This window comes from Pongo abelii, chromosome 7 (genome assembly GCF_028885655.2).
Source record: "Pongo abelii isolate AG06213 chromosome 7, NHGRI_mPonAbe1-v2.0_pri, whole genome shotgun sequence".
NCBI classification, from domain to species: Eukaryota; Metazoa; Chordata; class Mammalia; order Primates; family Hominidae; genus Pongo; species Pongo abelii.
In genome coordinates this window covers 95,947,934-95,962,097 of record NC_071992.2, presented here as the reverse complement: position 1 = coordinate 95,962,097, position 14,164 = coordinate 95,947,934, and the positions used below count along the sequence as shown (strand labels likewise).

The 14,164-nt window shown below is 41.5% G+C and overlaps 1 protein-coding gene across 1 annotated transcript in view; it reads left to right on the top strand.

The window, feature by feature from the left end:
- ZNF704 (zinc finger protein 704) overlaps positions 1-14,164 on the top strand; it is a 243,044-nt gene that overhangs the window by 185,301 nt on the left and 43,579 nt on the right. Inside the window, exons 3-4 of the mRNA XM_024251403.3 lie at positions 2,857-2,960; positions 8,708-8,940. Of these exons, the coding sequence (XP_024107171.2) occupies positions 2,857-2,960; positions 8,708-8,940 (337 nt within the window). The remainder of the gene's footprint in view (positions 1-2,856; positions 2,961-8,707; positions 8,941-14,164) is intronic.

Here is a 14,164-nt window from a genome sequence, read left to right as displayed (position 1 = left end):
GATTAAAATATTCCCTGAGAAATACAGGTTAACTGAGTCATGGTGATGTATTCCTTTGACTTTGTTGTTGTTGTTAGTGATTTCCAGTGCCAGCAGGAAACTTAAAGGTAATCCAAATCCAAAAACACTCTGATTATACTAATTATTCCTTTTTTCATTCTTCATTGTAAATCTCTTTATGATGCTTAATAATTATTTTGAAATGTGGTAGATTTTCGCAATGCAGAATAAATGTATATTTTATAGTGATGCATTCTGTATTGATTGTCATATTTTAAAAAACACATAAATCAGTATTTGAGTTAATTATCAATTAGACCTCTAAAGCAAAATATTCACCTTAGGTGTGGAAAATCAAAAAAGATACAGAGCAGATTGAGAGAGGGGCAAAAAGGTCCCTGAAACCAAGATGTAGAAGAGGGAAAAAGGTTGTTTAGCAAGTCATTATAAGAACCAGGGGAGGGGGTGAGGGGACCCTCTCCTTACCAAATCATGTCATCCACCTGTACCAGGTGCACGGGCCTCCTATCCTGGTTCTTAAACCTTTGGTTAGTAAGGGAATGAAAGTAGACTGGCTGTTGGAAAGAGAGGTCAACAGCCCTCCTAATTCAGTATTGGAAGAGATGCAGGCAGCAGCCAGCTCAGGTGTGCCCCACTCTGGGTGATCCTGGAGCTGGGCTCTGGGAAGGGCAGACAGTTGGAGGAGCCCCAAGGTGGATTAGTGGATATGCAGCAAGCCCCAACTTATCCCTTCTGTGACCAGCGTTGCATGGGCAGATTGAGCCAACAATACACTCAGAATTACCTGAAGAAGGTGCTTTGCATTCTTTCCCTGGTGCCGTTACAAGAGGCTTTGTCTGTTTAAGAAAATGGCTTTACCTTTACTCCCAAGTACAGGGATCTTGTAAACTGTGAATACTGTAAAATCTTTAAATGGTATGCCAAATGAATGAACAGTTTTTTTCCCTCTAAGTGTATGAGGTTGTCTTGAAAACTTTGTATGGAGTGGATTTCATTGTGCACTCTTAAGCTTGCTTTACAGAAGTATTTTAATTGTCAGCCTCTGAAACAAGTAATTTGTCTTTTGATAGAACAATTTGCTAAAAAAGAGCATAAGGTGCTTTGAGAAGAATTATTGAAGAAAATTTCAAAGATTTCCATCTGTTGGTACCTTGGATTGAAAGAATAGGCTTTGTTTAATAATTTAGTATCATGGGTGGACATCAGAGAGCCCAACTGTAACAATTTTTGTAACTTCATGATGAAATTAATTGAGCAGCCCCCCCATAATTGGGAACCATTTGTTTTTTTCTCCAATTTAAGAATTTCTCTTCCCACTGTTTTCTGAAGCAGTGCTATGAAGTTTCTATCTCTAAGAGTTCATTGCTTTTGCAAATTAGACAGCACACCTGTGAATGAAAGCCACATTTGTCAAAGTGACAATTCATTTGTGGATATGGCTTATTAATCCTCTGTTGGGCTTCTTCAACTGTTCTCTAATTTGAAAATGTTCATCTCTCAGGAGGTCGTACAATTTATTTGATTTCATCATACGACACAAACTTTTGCCTCTCAATTTTACCTCCTTTATTGAAATAAGCTTAAACAAGTTGACTCCGGTCACCATGATCATAATCTTATGAACCTTTATTCAGGGTTAACTGGCCAAAATTAATGAACCAGAGCAACCTCTTCGTCTCAGTGAATGATTACCAGTGGCTCTTCCCTTTAACAACATGGTAACTATTCCCATGACCTACTCTTTCTATAGTAAGTAGTTTTAAAAAATTTTTTTAAAGCTCAGGAGTTCAAACACCCCTAGTTGCATTTCTCCTCCAGCCTCTCCCATCTCAGTAAATGGCTCTAGTTAGTGCTCCAGCCAACACCTGACAGCCTTCCTCGCTCCCTTTTGCTCATCTCCCATGTCCAAGTGCGTCACCCAGTCCTGCTGGGTCTCCTACCACTGTCCCCACCCTAGTCCAAGCTCGCCTGGACTCCTAGCAGTCATCTCCTAAGTGGCCTCCCTGCTTCTATTCTACCTTCCCTAAAATCCATTCTCCATATAGCAGCTTAGCTAATTATATTACAAATATTCATCATATTACTTCACTAGGCCTGCTTAAAGCCTCCCAGGGACTTCCCGTTTCACTTAGAATAAAATTAAAACACCTTCTATGGCCACCAGACCCCGTCTGACCAGCTCTGCACTGCTCTCCCCTTCTCACACTCTAGGATCAGCCTTTAAACATTCCCGCACATTCCCGCTGCCATGCCTTTCTGCAGGCTGCTGCCTCTGCTTGGGGTGCACTTCCCTGTCCCTCAGGACAGACTCTCCCCGACCTTCACAGTTCACCTCAGATGTCACTGCCTCAGAGAAACATCTGATCACCTTAGATGCAGCCCCCACAGGCGGGCACTGTCACGTTAGCCTGTTTATGCACTTCATAGCCCTTGTCACTATCAGAAATGATTTTGTTCCTTCTAGCTTGTTTGTTTACTGATAAGTGTGTTGCTTCCCATCATCCTCTAGGCTCCATGAAAGCAAGAACTTTGTCTGCTGTTCACCTCATATCACTCGTGGCTAGAACAGGGTCTAGCCCACAGCATACTCTCAATGAACAGTTGTTAGATGAAGTATGGATGACAGAATCCTTGTCTTCCTAATACTGTATGACTTTGACTGAAACACTTTACTTCATAGGCTTCAGCTTCCTCATCTATAAAATAAAGCTAACAGAGCATCAGTTGTTCATGGAGATAAGTTAATGGAGTAAACGTGTGACAGCGTGTTGCACCTTGTGTGGCCCACAGCAGATGCAGAGTGAACAGTCACCAATGTCCCTTCCTGTTTTACAGGAAATCTTCAGAGGAACTAGACATGGACAAGGTGACAGCAGCAATGGTACTAACCAGCTTGTCGACTAGCCCTTTGGTTCGAAGTCCTCCTGTGCGGCCGAATGGTAAGCCCAGGATATGGGACTTAGGGAAGGGCCCCTTGACACCAAGACAGGGCCTTTCTTTGAGGCGTCTCATCCCTGTCAAACGCTATGAACCACTGACCCTCACCCATAAGCAGGAGGCAAAGAGAAACATGGAAGAAATCGAGGCCCCCCAGAGCTGTCAGCCTCCTCTTCATCTTCCCGGGGAGCCCACTGCTTCTCTTTCACCCATCCCTCCATTCAACTCACTTTTATTGAGCTCCTTTGTTTTCTGCCTTGCCAGGACGTCTTTGCAGTACTTGTGTCCCTTTTTTTCCCAGGTAAATGAAGATTGAACTAATGAATTATTTTCCCTAGCATTATTTCTGTTTGACTGGGGAGGCAGTTGGATTAAAGAACTCTCAGATTAAATAATTTTTAAAAACATTTTATCAGACTCCTTAATCAAATAGAATTATTTAGGTCATTCATTTATTCCACACACATTTATCAGGTACCATGCTAGATGAATTGAATACCTCATTGAAAAAGTATCCACACTCCCAGGTAGTATACTATCTCTTTGGGGAAGAAAGACCATTAATCTTAGCCATATTAATGGCTAGCATTTATTAAGCATTACTATGTGTCAGTAAACAAGTACTGTGCTTGCCTTATCTCCTGTAGTTCCCACAACAATTCTATGAGATATTATTATCACTGTTTCACAGATGAGTAAACTAAGGCTCACAGAGATTAACTGGCAGAACTGAAATGCTCCATATCTTTTTCATTCCAGATTTATTCTCTTAATCATGATATGATTTTGTCTCATATAATCCAATACAATAAATAAGGAGGTCAGGCAGTAGGAGGTGAAGTTGGAGAGACCAGCAGACCTATCAGGAGGGGTCATTTATGCCTGGTTAGGAGTTTGGACTTTATGCTGAGGCTATGGGAGCACTATTAAAGTGATTCTAGCACTGCAAAGTTATGATTAGCTTTATCAGCCAAAGGAAAATAAAAGATCTTGGTGGTCACAGTGGAGGTGGATAGGACATAATCGAGACATGTGAAGAACACAGAATCAAGAGTATTTGGTGCTGGACAGAGAGAGTGAGCAGGAGGGTGTGTCAAGGATGACTTCCAGGCAGTTGGTGTGCTTCAGCAAGGGGAGGACATTCACTGGGGCAGGTGACAAATGCACAGGAAGAGATGTATTGGCAAATATTTGGTTCAAGAGCTGAGGTTGCTGAAGAAGACAGTAGGAAACATATTTAATAGGCAGTGCCTGAGGATCATTCAAGGGGCAACATCTGGTAGAGATTTGGGCACATCTTGGGAGAGAGATCTGGGCTGAAGGTACAGAATTAGAAGGCAACATTTGGAAGCCATGAGAGTAGATGAGATCATCCTGAGAGAGTGATGTAAAAGCAGAGTGAGAAGAGAAGATGGCCAAGGAAGGAAGCAGTGAAGCTCACCGTCATGCAAGAGATTGGCAGTGGGAAAAGAGCCCAGGAAGACCCTGAGGTGACCAGAGAGGTAGAGGAAAACCGGGAGAGTGTGGTTTCATGGAAACCAAGGGAAAAGCATGTTTTAAGGAGAAGTGTCTGATGCTTCAGAAGGTCATGCATTAAAAAGACTGAGTTTTCCATCAAGAAGGTGGTCACTGGTGGTTTTGTCAAGAGCACTCCCCAAGGGAGAAAGCCAGCTTGCAGATTGCAGTTCTCTGAAATGTAATGCACTGAGACCACTGAATGAGACTTAGGATCAATGAAAACCTTCTCTCAAAAACCAGCGTGGTCAATTATGAGATTAAGGTATGGTTCACACACAATTTGGTTTTAAGCGTGAGGTGTTAAAATAAATTTGTTAAACATACATTGAGGCCTCACCAAAACTTACTCCAACCCCATTATAAGAGGGAAAGAATGATCAAGATGCTAGGAATTCAAATTAATGTCATGAATCAGTATTGCCCAGCAACATCATGATTCACCAAGCTGGGATAACACTTCCTCTTTTTTTTTTTTTTAATTTGAGATGGAATCTCGCTTTGTCACCCAGGCTGGAATGCAGTGGCACTATCTTGGCTCACTGCAACCGCCGCCTCCTGGGTTCAAGCGATTCTCATGCCTCAGTCTCCCAAGTAGCTGAGATCACTGGCATGTGCCACCACACCCAGGTAATTTTTGTATTTTTAGTAGAGACAGGGTTTCACCATGTTGGCCAGGCTGGTCCCGAACTCCTGACATCAGGTGATCTGCCTGCCTCAGCCTCCCAAAGTGCTGGGATTACAAGCGGGAGCCACCATACCCAGCCGACACCTCCTCTTTACATAGCACTAGACGAGTTGTTCTTGAAATGGGCCTGACTGCTCCCATTCAGTGACCTGACTGCTTTTCTGGGGTCTCTGGCAAATGGGTATTCTGATTTACCTTTCTCACTTTGGCAGTGCTAAACAAGGATTATAAGGTCTCTGGCAAATGGGCATTCTGATTTACCTTTCTCACTTTGGCAGTGCTAAACAAGGATTATAAGGTCTCTGGCAAATGGGTATTCTGATTTACCTTTCTCACTTTGGCAGTGCTAAACAAGGATTATAAAGTCTCTGGCAAATGGGCATTCTGATTTACCTTTCTCACTTTGGCAGTGCTAAACAAGGATTATAGTAAAGGCAAAACTATAGCCAGGTATGGTAACACGCCTGTAGTCCTGGCCCAGGACTTTGGGGTTGCATTGAGCTTATGGTGCCACTGCACTTCAGCCTGGGTGACAGAGCAAGACTCCAACTCTAAAAAATAAAAAATTTAAAAACCCTGGAAAACCCCCAAAACATATTCTAGGGAAAGGGAATCGCAGAATTTCATGGAATCCTTAGAGGAAAAAAATAAAGTGTATTTTAAAGTAATCATTATTTTTACCATTGGCTTCATTTTTTAATTGAGAACATTTTTAGTGTTCCTTTGTACTTAAAGGTCAGAATTAAAATAAACCTTTTGGCTCTTCAATGCAAACTTTTGTTAGCACAGTAATAAAGTAATTCAGTGCTCATTTATGGTTTAAAAAATAACTACTCAACTAATAACCCCAAATTGTCTGCTGTCTCTCATTTAAGTCTGTAAGAAAAAGCAAATTCTTAAATAGGGAAAGCAATTTATTATAATGAAGGCTGTTTTTTTTAGGAAAAAAAGATTTTCTCTAGAATTATTGCACATCAATGAGTTTTTGGAAACTGTTGTGATAATTTTCTGTGCCTAAAAAGGATCATTCTGTCAGGAAGTGGGTTTGCAAAGAGGGTGAGAGTCCAGCAGTGCCTGTCTCCATTCTTGACAAACAGAGGCTTAATATAAGGAGGCTCTGTCCCCTAAGAATATTATAAATCAGACCTGACTTTTTTTCTGAGAAAAATCATTTCTATATCACTTATAGTCCTTCTGACTACATAGTCTTTCTAAAGGAAATGTCACTCACAAATCAGTAAGCAAATTCACTTTTGGCATTGACATGAAGCCATGTAACCACACTGTAATAATAGTTGGTTTTCAAAATAAATTCAGTGCCTCATACTTAACATGATTATACATGTAGCACCATTAGCTTTATTTTATTTTACAAATGCATACTACAGTATATTTATAAGCCACCTGGGCCTGCCAAGGGAGTTTTTCACACCAAGTAAAATCATCAAGCCTTATATTATGCTCTTCTTGAACTCCTGTTGTACTAAATGGAGCTTTCTTATTTAAATAGGCAAATCTAGTCTGGTGAGTGTATCAGTCTCTGTGTAGACTGCAGGGAGTGAGATGCTAGTTTGGTTTTGTTGATGCTGGCAAAGCATGAGACTGCATAAATGACCATTTCATCCTAAAAGAACCTAGCTATAATGAGATGGGTAGTTTCTCCTATTTCAACTTAAAGCTTCACTCCTCTAACTTAACTTTTTGCTTGACATAGTTGAGGAATATGCTAGAAATCTATAATTAGGTAAAGGTAGTTATGAAATCTCCCCATGAATGGTAATCTACCATTTGTCTTCACTTCATTACTAATTATATAGACGTTAACAGTATTTTTTTAATGAGGCATTTGGGGATGTTTTTTCCTCATAGTTAGAACATAGTTTTAATATATTCAAAATGCACATAAATATGGAGGAGAAATTATCCAAAAAAAGTAGAATTTATATAAATGCTAATTAAGGTTGTGCATCTTGAAAGGTAAAGCAAATCTTCAGTGATTAAAAGAGCACCCAGAAGACATTTTTTTTTTTTTTTTTTTTTTGAGACAGAGTCTCACTGTGTTGCCCAGGCTGGAGTGCAGTGGCACCATCTCGGCTCACTGCAACCTCTGCCTCCCAAGTTCAAGTGATCCTCCTGCCTCAGTCCCCCCAGTAGCTGGGATTACAGGCACGCACCACCATGTCCAGCTAATTTTTGTATTTTTAGTAGAGACAGGGTTTCGCCATATAGGCCAGGCTGGCAGAAGACATTCTAACTGGGCAGAAATCTCTCCACATTAGCAAACATTTCATAATGCTTTCCACCGCAAATGGAAAGGTAATAGCCAATAGCAATCTTAGAGTAATTATTGCCAATAAATTCTTATCTTATCCCAGCTTTGCCAGAGAGAATGGAGGTTGTTTACAGCCCAGGGACTGTATGCACTGAGGAAATAGGTCCAACCTCTTCCTGGTGGCCTGGGCCCACCAGGGGTACTTACCAGTCATGTAGCAAGTCACTTTGCTTCCTGCTGCCTCAGCGTCCTCATATATAAAACTGGGATAATAATCCTTATTCTGAAGGACAGATGTTGTGAGAATGCTTGAGACTGTACGAATAAGCTTTGTAAAATGTAAAACACTCACAAAATGTAAGGCATTACTATTTGTTGTAATAAGCAGAATGGAAAGGGGCTTTAGATAACTATCCAGAAATTATTTCTCTTAGATTCTTAAGTGTTAGACTAACTTCCTATAAATGTATTCTAAGAATAACAGTCCTATAAGAACCCCCCACCCCCCAACTTTTTTTTGAAACAGGATCTCACTCTTTCACCCAGGCTAGAGTGCAGTGACCCAGTCATAGCTCACTGCAGCCTCAAACCCCTGGGCTCAAGTAATCCTCCCTCCTCAGCCTCCAGAGTAGCTGGGACTGCAGGTGCACGCCACCACGCCAGGCTAATCCTTTCATTTTTTCTGTACAGACAGGGTCTCACTATGTAACCCAGGCTGGCCTCGAATTCCTGGCCTCAAGCAATCCTCCTACCTCAGCCTCTCAAAATGCTAGGATAAGAGAAGTGAGCCACTGCCCTCAGCTAAGCAATCCCTTTTTAAAAAAATGTTGAAGTCGGAGGGGTTGGGGTGGGGTGAGAGGGAACTCTGTGACCAAACCATTCAGGAGAATACTGCAAATGATATTTCTTTCTTAGAAATACTGCAGTCGATAAACCCAGAGCTCCCCAAACTTAGTGAACAAGAAAATCTTTTTTTTCCATATAATCCCCACTATGATCCCAAGGAATTTGTGTTGCACAATACAAAAACACATCAGAAAACTCTTAGAAAAACCTATTATCATGAGGTTAAAATAATTAAATGTTTATAAACTACAATGTGGCTTTTGGGAGGGGGTGTATAAATAGAACAAAAACTTACATACCCAGCTGTTGCAGATGATTGAGAGGGCTGGTGTGGTTTCACTGGTGTAGAACCAAGGCTCCCACTTCGCCACTGAACCATGCCCGGGCACGCAGGGGTCCTGGCACTGACTGTGTTTGTGTGCACGCAGAGAGCCTCAGCGGATCCTGGAAGGAGGGCGGCTGCGTGCCTTCCAGCACCAGCAGCAGCGGCTACTGGAGCTGGAGCGCCCCCAGCGACCAGTCCAACCCGTCCACGCCGTCGCCACCGCTCTCGGCTGACAGCTTCAAGCCCTTCCGCAGCCCCGCGCAGCCAGACGACGGCATCGACGAGGCGGAGGCCAGCAACCTGCTCTTCGACGAGCCCATTCCCAGGAAAAGAAAGGTTGGTGGTCAGCCACGTGGTCTTCTGCATTCAGTCTCCTGAAGGTGCTTTCTGTCCCCTCTGAAGGGCCAATGTGAGCTTAACCTTGGACCTACACCGACTTTCTGTGGAAAGAAGCAGCTTACGTTCCTCTTTAATGTTCTTGAAGTTTGAATAGAAATTGTTATGGTGATAATTTAAAAATGACAAATACTGGTAAGTTTCCTGAAGCTATATACACACATGTCCCATCCTCTGGTTATAAATTGCTGACCTGGGACTTACCAGTATTTGTAAGTTAGAAAATTGGACCTCAGGCTTGCTTCGGTATGAACTTGTTCTCTTCGTGGGACTTATTTTTTTCATATGTAAAATATAATTAATATATTTTTCTCTTTTCTCAATCAGCCCTGAAGGGTTATTGAGAAGAATATTTTGTATCTCATTTTTATGCAGTCATCTGTGAAATATACATAAAAGCTGAGATATAAACAACCTTCCATTCTTACATCCTAGAAATTATATATTAACTAAATAAAAAGTGAAAAAGGGCCAGGCACAGTGGCTCACACCTGTAGTCCCACTGCTTTGGGAGACAGAGGCGGGAAGATTGCTTGAGACCAGGAGTTGGAGACCAGCCTGTGCAACATAGCAAGACCCTGTCTCTACAAAAAAAAATTTAAATAAAAAAAAAATTAGCTCAGTGTAGTGGCATGCACCTGTAGTCTCATCTACTCAGGAGGCTGAGGTGGGAGGATCGCTTTAGTCCAAGAGTTCAAGACTGCAGTGAGCTATGATCTGGCCACTGCACTCCAGTCTGGGCAACAGATTGAGACCCTGCTGCTTTAAACAAAACAAAAAGGAGTAGAAGAAAAAAAAGACATCTAATTAATTGATTTAGCAAATTAATTGATTACACATTTGTTTAATCCTCCCAGCAGTCCTGTATGGTAAGTTTTGCATTTCCATCTTGATATGAAGAAACTGAGGATCAGAGAGATTGATTGTACATTTAACTGGCCCCTGTCAAGCAGGTTAGAAAGGGACAGAGCCACCATTCAAACCCGGATCTGCCTGAGCCTCAAGTTCATATTCTTTTCATTCTCTTTAGGTACATTTAAGTTATGTTCACTCATAATTTTTCGAAAACATTTTCATTTCACAGAATAAAGCAAAACTACCACTATACTACCACTAAATCTAGAAGACATTTGGCATTATTTTTGAAATCACCACGTAAATGTAAAACTGTTGTTACATGTATTGGTTTTTAAATTTTGTATTGGTAGCTTCATTATTAATGGCTGTTCACAAACAAAAATCCAATACAAAGCCCTGAGGACTGCAGTGCAAACTTTTTTCCTCCCCCAATTCATTTCAAAGAGGAAAACAAAGAGATGGCGTTGATCCAACAATGCCTTCCCTCCCTGCATCTCTCAGCATCATTCCACATGTGTAACAGTGGAGGTGATACAGGCACTCTCTCTGGGTGTGTACATGTGAAAAAGGGTGACATTTTTGTCCAGAAAAGAGGATATTAATATAGTCCCCTGACCTTCCCAGAGGCAGTGGCCTGAAGAGTTGCTGTTTCACACCAGTCTGTCATGCAAAGGGGCTGAAGTTGTTCTGGCACCCTGTGGGTCCCCAGGGACACTGGGTCTTCACTTGACCAGTAGGGGAGAGAGGCTGGCACTTGTATCAGTGGGTACCTGCAGGCAGGACAGTGGTAGGGACCTGAAGTCTTTTCCTGTTACTTTGAGCTTCACAGACTGTCTCCCTGGGGTTTTCTGAGTGTATAGTTCGAACACTCAATAGGCATGGCCCAGGGTTGTGACAGGGACTCACAGCACAGGGAACCCCAATATTATTTAAGGCACATTAATGAAAGCCTGTCACACCCTTACGTTTCTAATGTAGCCACTGAGCCAAAATTCACACTCTTGCATCACAGTTAGACTGCACTTGTTAGCCTCATATGGAAGGTCTACATGCTTTAACTAAATTAAGGTAAAGTCACCAAAGGAAAAGGAAAAAAGCTTCCTTTTTTACATTTTTAAATTTTTAATTTTTTCTTATATATATTTATTTTTATTGGATGAGCACAGGCCCACTCCAGAAGAAGCTGGATAGTGGGAAGGAATGAACAAATAAGAATAGTGTTTATCCTTCTTTCTTTATGACTTCTCCCTCTATTCAGACTTTAGATGTCCCCAAGGTGAGACCAGTAGGATGCTGATTGTAGCCACTAATGTTTAATGCATGGATTTTACACAGACCAAGTTGTTACCTTGGCCTTTTGAACTTAAAGTTACTTTGAACAGTGAAAATAACAAGAAGGTGAGGCTGATGCTATTCTTTTTTAAATTTATTAGGTGAACCAATATTTATTGAGCACATATCAGGCAAAATGCTTATTGCCCTGAGAATAAGGCATAGTTTTTTCCTTCAAGGTGTCAAAAGTTGGGTGGCTGGAAATTGATGTGTAAAAAGGCAATAATTACAAGTGATAAATGCTGTGTTCGTGATGTGACAGAACACAGTAACTGTAATACAGTTATTTTAGAGATTTTCAAAATCATGTTTCAAAAGATTTCTAAGAGTTAAGTTAATTTGCTTAAACCAGGCAATATGTTCTGTCTAGTTGGTAGAACTTTCTGAGTTCATCTTATTTTCCTCTCCTTTCCCTCAGTTTCATAATACCCATTTAAAACCCATTGTGATAGTCACTTGTTCTGTGGGTATTGTTTGAGAATCTTCTAGGTCAGTTTTTTCCAAACTGCACGTCTCAATTCACTAGAGGGTTGTGAATCAATTTAATGAATCACTCTTTAATCAATAAAACAGAATAGAGTACACTGTACATAATAAAGATAACTATTGTTTCTTGATAATTTTGTTTCAATGTACACATATGTGTCTGTGCTGTGCAAAATGTATTTCTTATTGTGGCTCATCATCAAAAAAGTTTGGAAGCTTCTGTTCTTTGTTATAAAGAGATAGTATGATTTGTGGTAAATTAAGATGTCCTGATTGGAAATCAAAAGATTCACATTCTTAACTCTGCTACCCCGAGAACCTAAGAATATCATTTCACCTCTCTGATGATCAACTTCTTCATCTGTAAAACAGGCAAACAGGTATTAACATGCCCCTCTCAGGATAGTCATGAAGATTAGATGTGGTCATAAGTGCTGGAATGTGGCAACATTTTAACAGACATTTGAGGACTCTAAACAAAAGGGGAGGGAGCATTGCCTATACTGACTATGAAGCAATGATCCTGACCTTTGTCATTATCATGGAAGCTTCCTTATCTCTTCTCCCACCTCCCCCCAGCACAGAGACGGCTCACTCCCACCTCTTGTGGAGATCCATGTTCCACTTATGTAAAGAAGATGACAGTGTGTGATACACTGCATAGACAAGGCATTCTCTCTTACTATCAGTAGTGAGGAGGAAATATTTGCTGATAATCACTATATTTGCATATTTAGTTACAGTTTACCAAATGCTTTTAAATGTAACATTTCATTTCATTTCATCATCCCCCAAATCTTTGGTGTATTCTTATCCCCATTGTGCCAGGAGGCTCGTTGAGGTTATGTTAACTGTCCGAGGTTGTGTAGCTTATAATGTGGCAGAGATCAGTTTAACTTAAATAGCAGAGGAAACGTTTGAGGCAAGTTAATTCAATGAATCCATATTTCCTTCAGCCCACAGAGGAGAAAAACGTGGAGAGAAAATAATCAGACATAGCTACAGCTATGTGGCAGGGTGGAGCAAGGGTGCAGAAAGTTCAGAAAGAAATGGAGAGCAGAGATAGGAACTCCAGGCTGTCTACCAGAGAGCTTACTTCCCACATGAAGTATCCGTCACCCTTAAGGAACCTGCAGCCAAGGTAGGTGAGAGTGCAAGAAGGGAAATGAAAGGCTTCTCTGTCCTAGCTCTGGAGGTCAGCCAGCCAACTTTGTCAAGCCCAGGTTTAGCAGAATTTTTCCTCTGGGATTTCAAGACAGACTGACAGAACTTCCAAGCTCAGAGAAAGACCGGGTTGTGTGAGCCAGGACTCTTGACTTTGGGGAGGTGCAATTTCCGTCATGACCACAAGGTGATGCAGTGACCCTAAATACAACCATTCGGGGAGTTCGTGGGAGAAAATGAATTCTGTGGAAAGCCAAAGAGTTAACCATCAATTCCACAAGACCCCAAGAAAGTCAAGAAGCGCTGATCAGAAATGATTTATGTGCCCTTTCCATGCCAGATCCCTGATTCTGTCAGATTCTGGATTCTGTGCATTCCAAAATTGTCATGCCAGCTTTAGGACTTACATGACTTAAGCAAGTCATTTGGCCTCTTCAGCATCGGTTTCCTCATCTGTAAAACATGGAAAATGGTGGCACCATATTGATGTGGCTGTTGTCAAGAATATACGGGAGGCCCTGTAAAGAGCAATAAATGTTAGCTGCTAATTCTTTGCCTTCCCCCCCACCCCCCGCCCCCGTTTGGCAACTGCCTGAATGGGGAATTTGAGAAGCATAGGTGTGGAGAGAAGGGGGTGCTTGCCTCCACCCACCACCCTGACCCACACTGACCGTGCCAATGCCACAGTGGCTCAGGATAACTCCAGATCCCTCAGCCACCCTGTGCTCGATTGGGTGTGCATTAGCCCCCCTGCAATGCACTGGGTGAGTGCAGCAAAGACAGTAGCAGAAATTGAGGGCATAAAAGGAAATCTGACTCAGGACTCTGCATTTCAGAACATTGGCAGCATCTCAGAGGCAATTTCTAAATTTCAGCCTTCATCATTTCCATTTATTTCACAGGTACGTGTCTTAACCATGAACAGTTGTACCTGTGTACTAGGAAGAACCTCAAGTTAGAGAAGAAAGCACTGAGTTAACATAAGGTGCTTCAGTAATAGTTGTACAGTAGCAAACAATTAATCATTTGCTCCACTCTGTATTTTTAATCTTTCAGAGCCAAAAAGCTATGAATCACTTTAAATTGTGAATGGCTGCTCCAAGAAGAAAACAAACCCGTAAAACCCTCACGAATAAGCATGTTGCCAGTCTCTCTGCTGACTTAATTCCTAACCCACTAATTTTGAGCAGAGAGTGCCTCTTGCAAAAAGAACGGCTGTTCCAGAAATAGATCCATCTGTTAAAACTGCTGGGGAGGGCGGTGCTAAGAACAGCAGCTTGGATCAACTGCATGGATTTCATGATGATAGTACATACAGCATTGT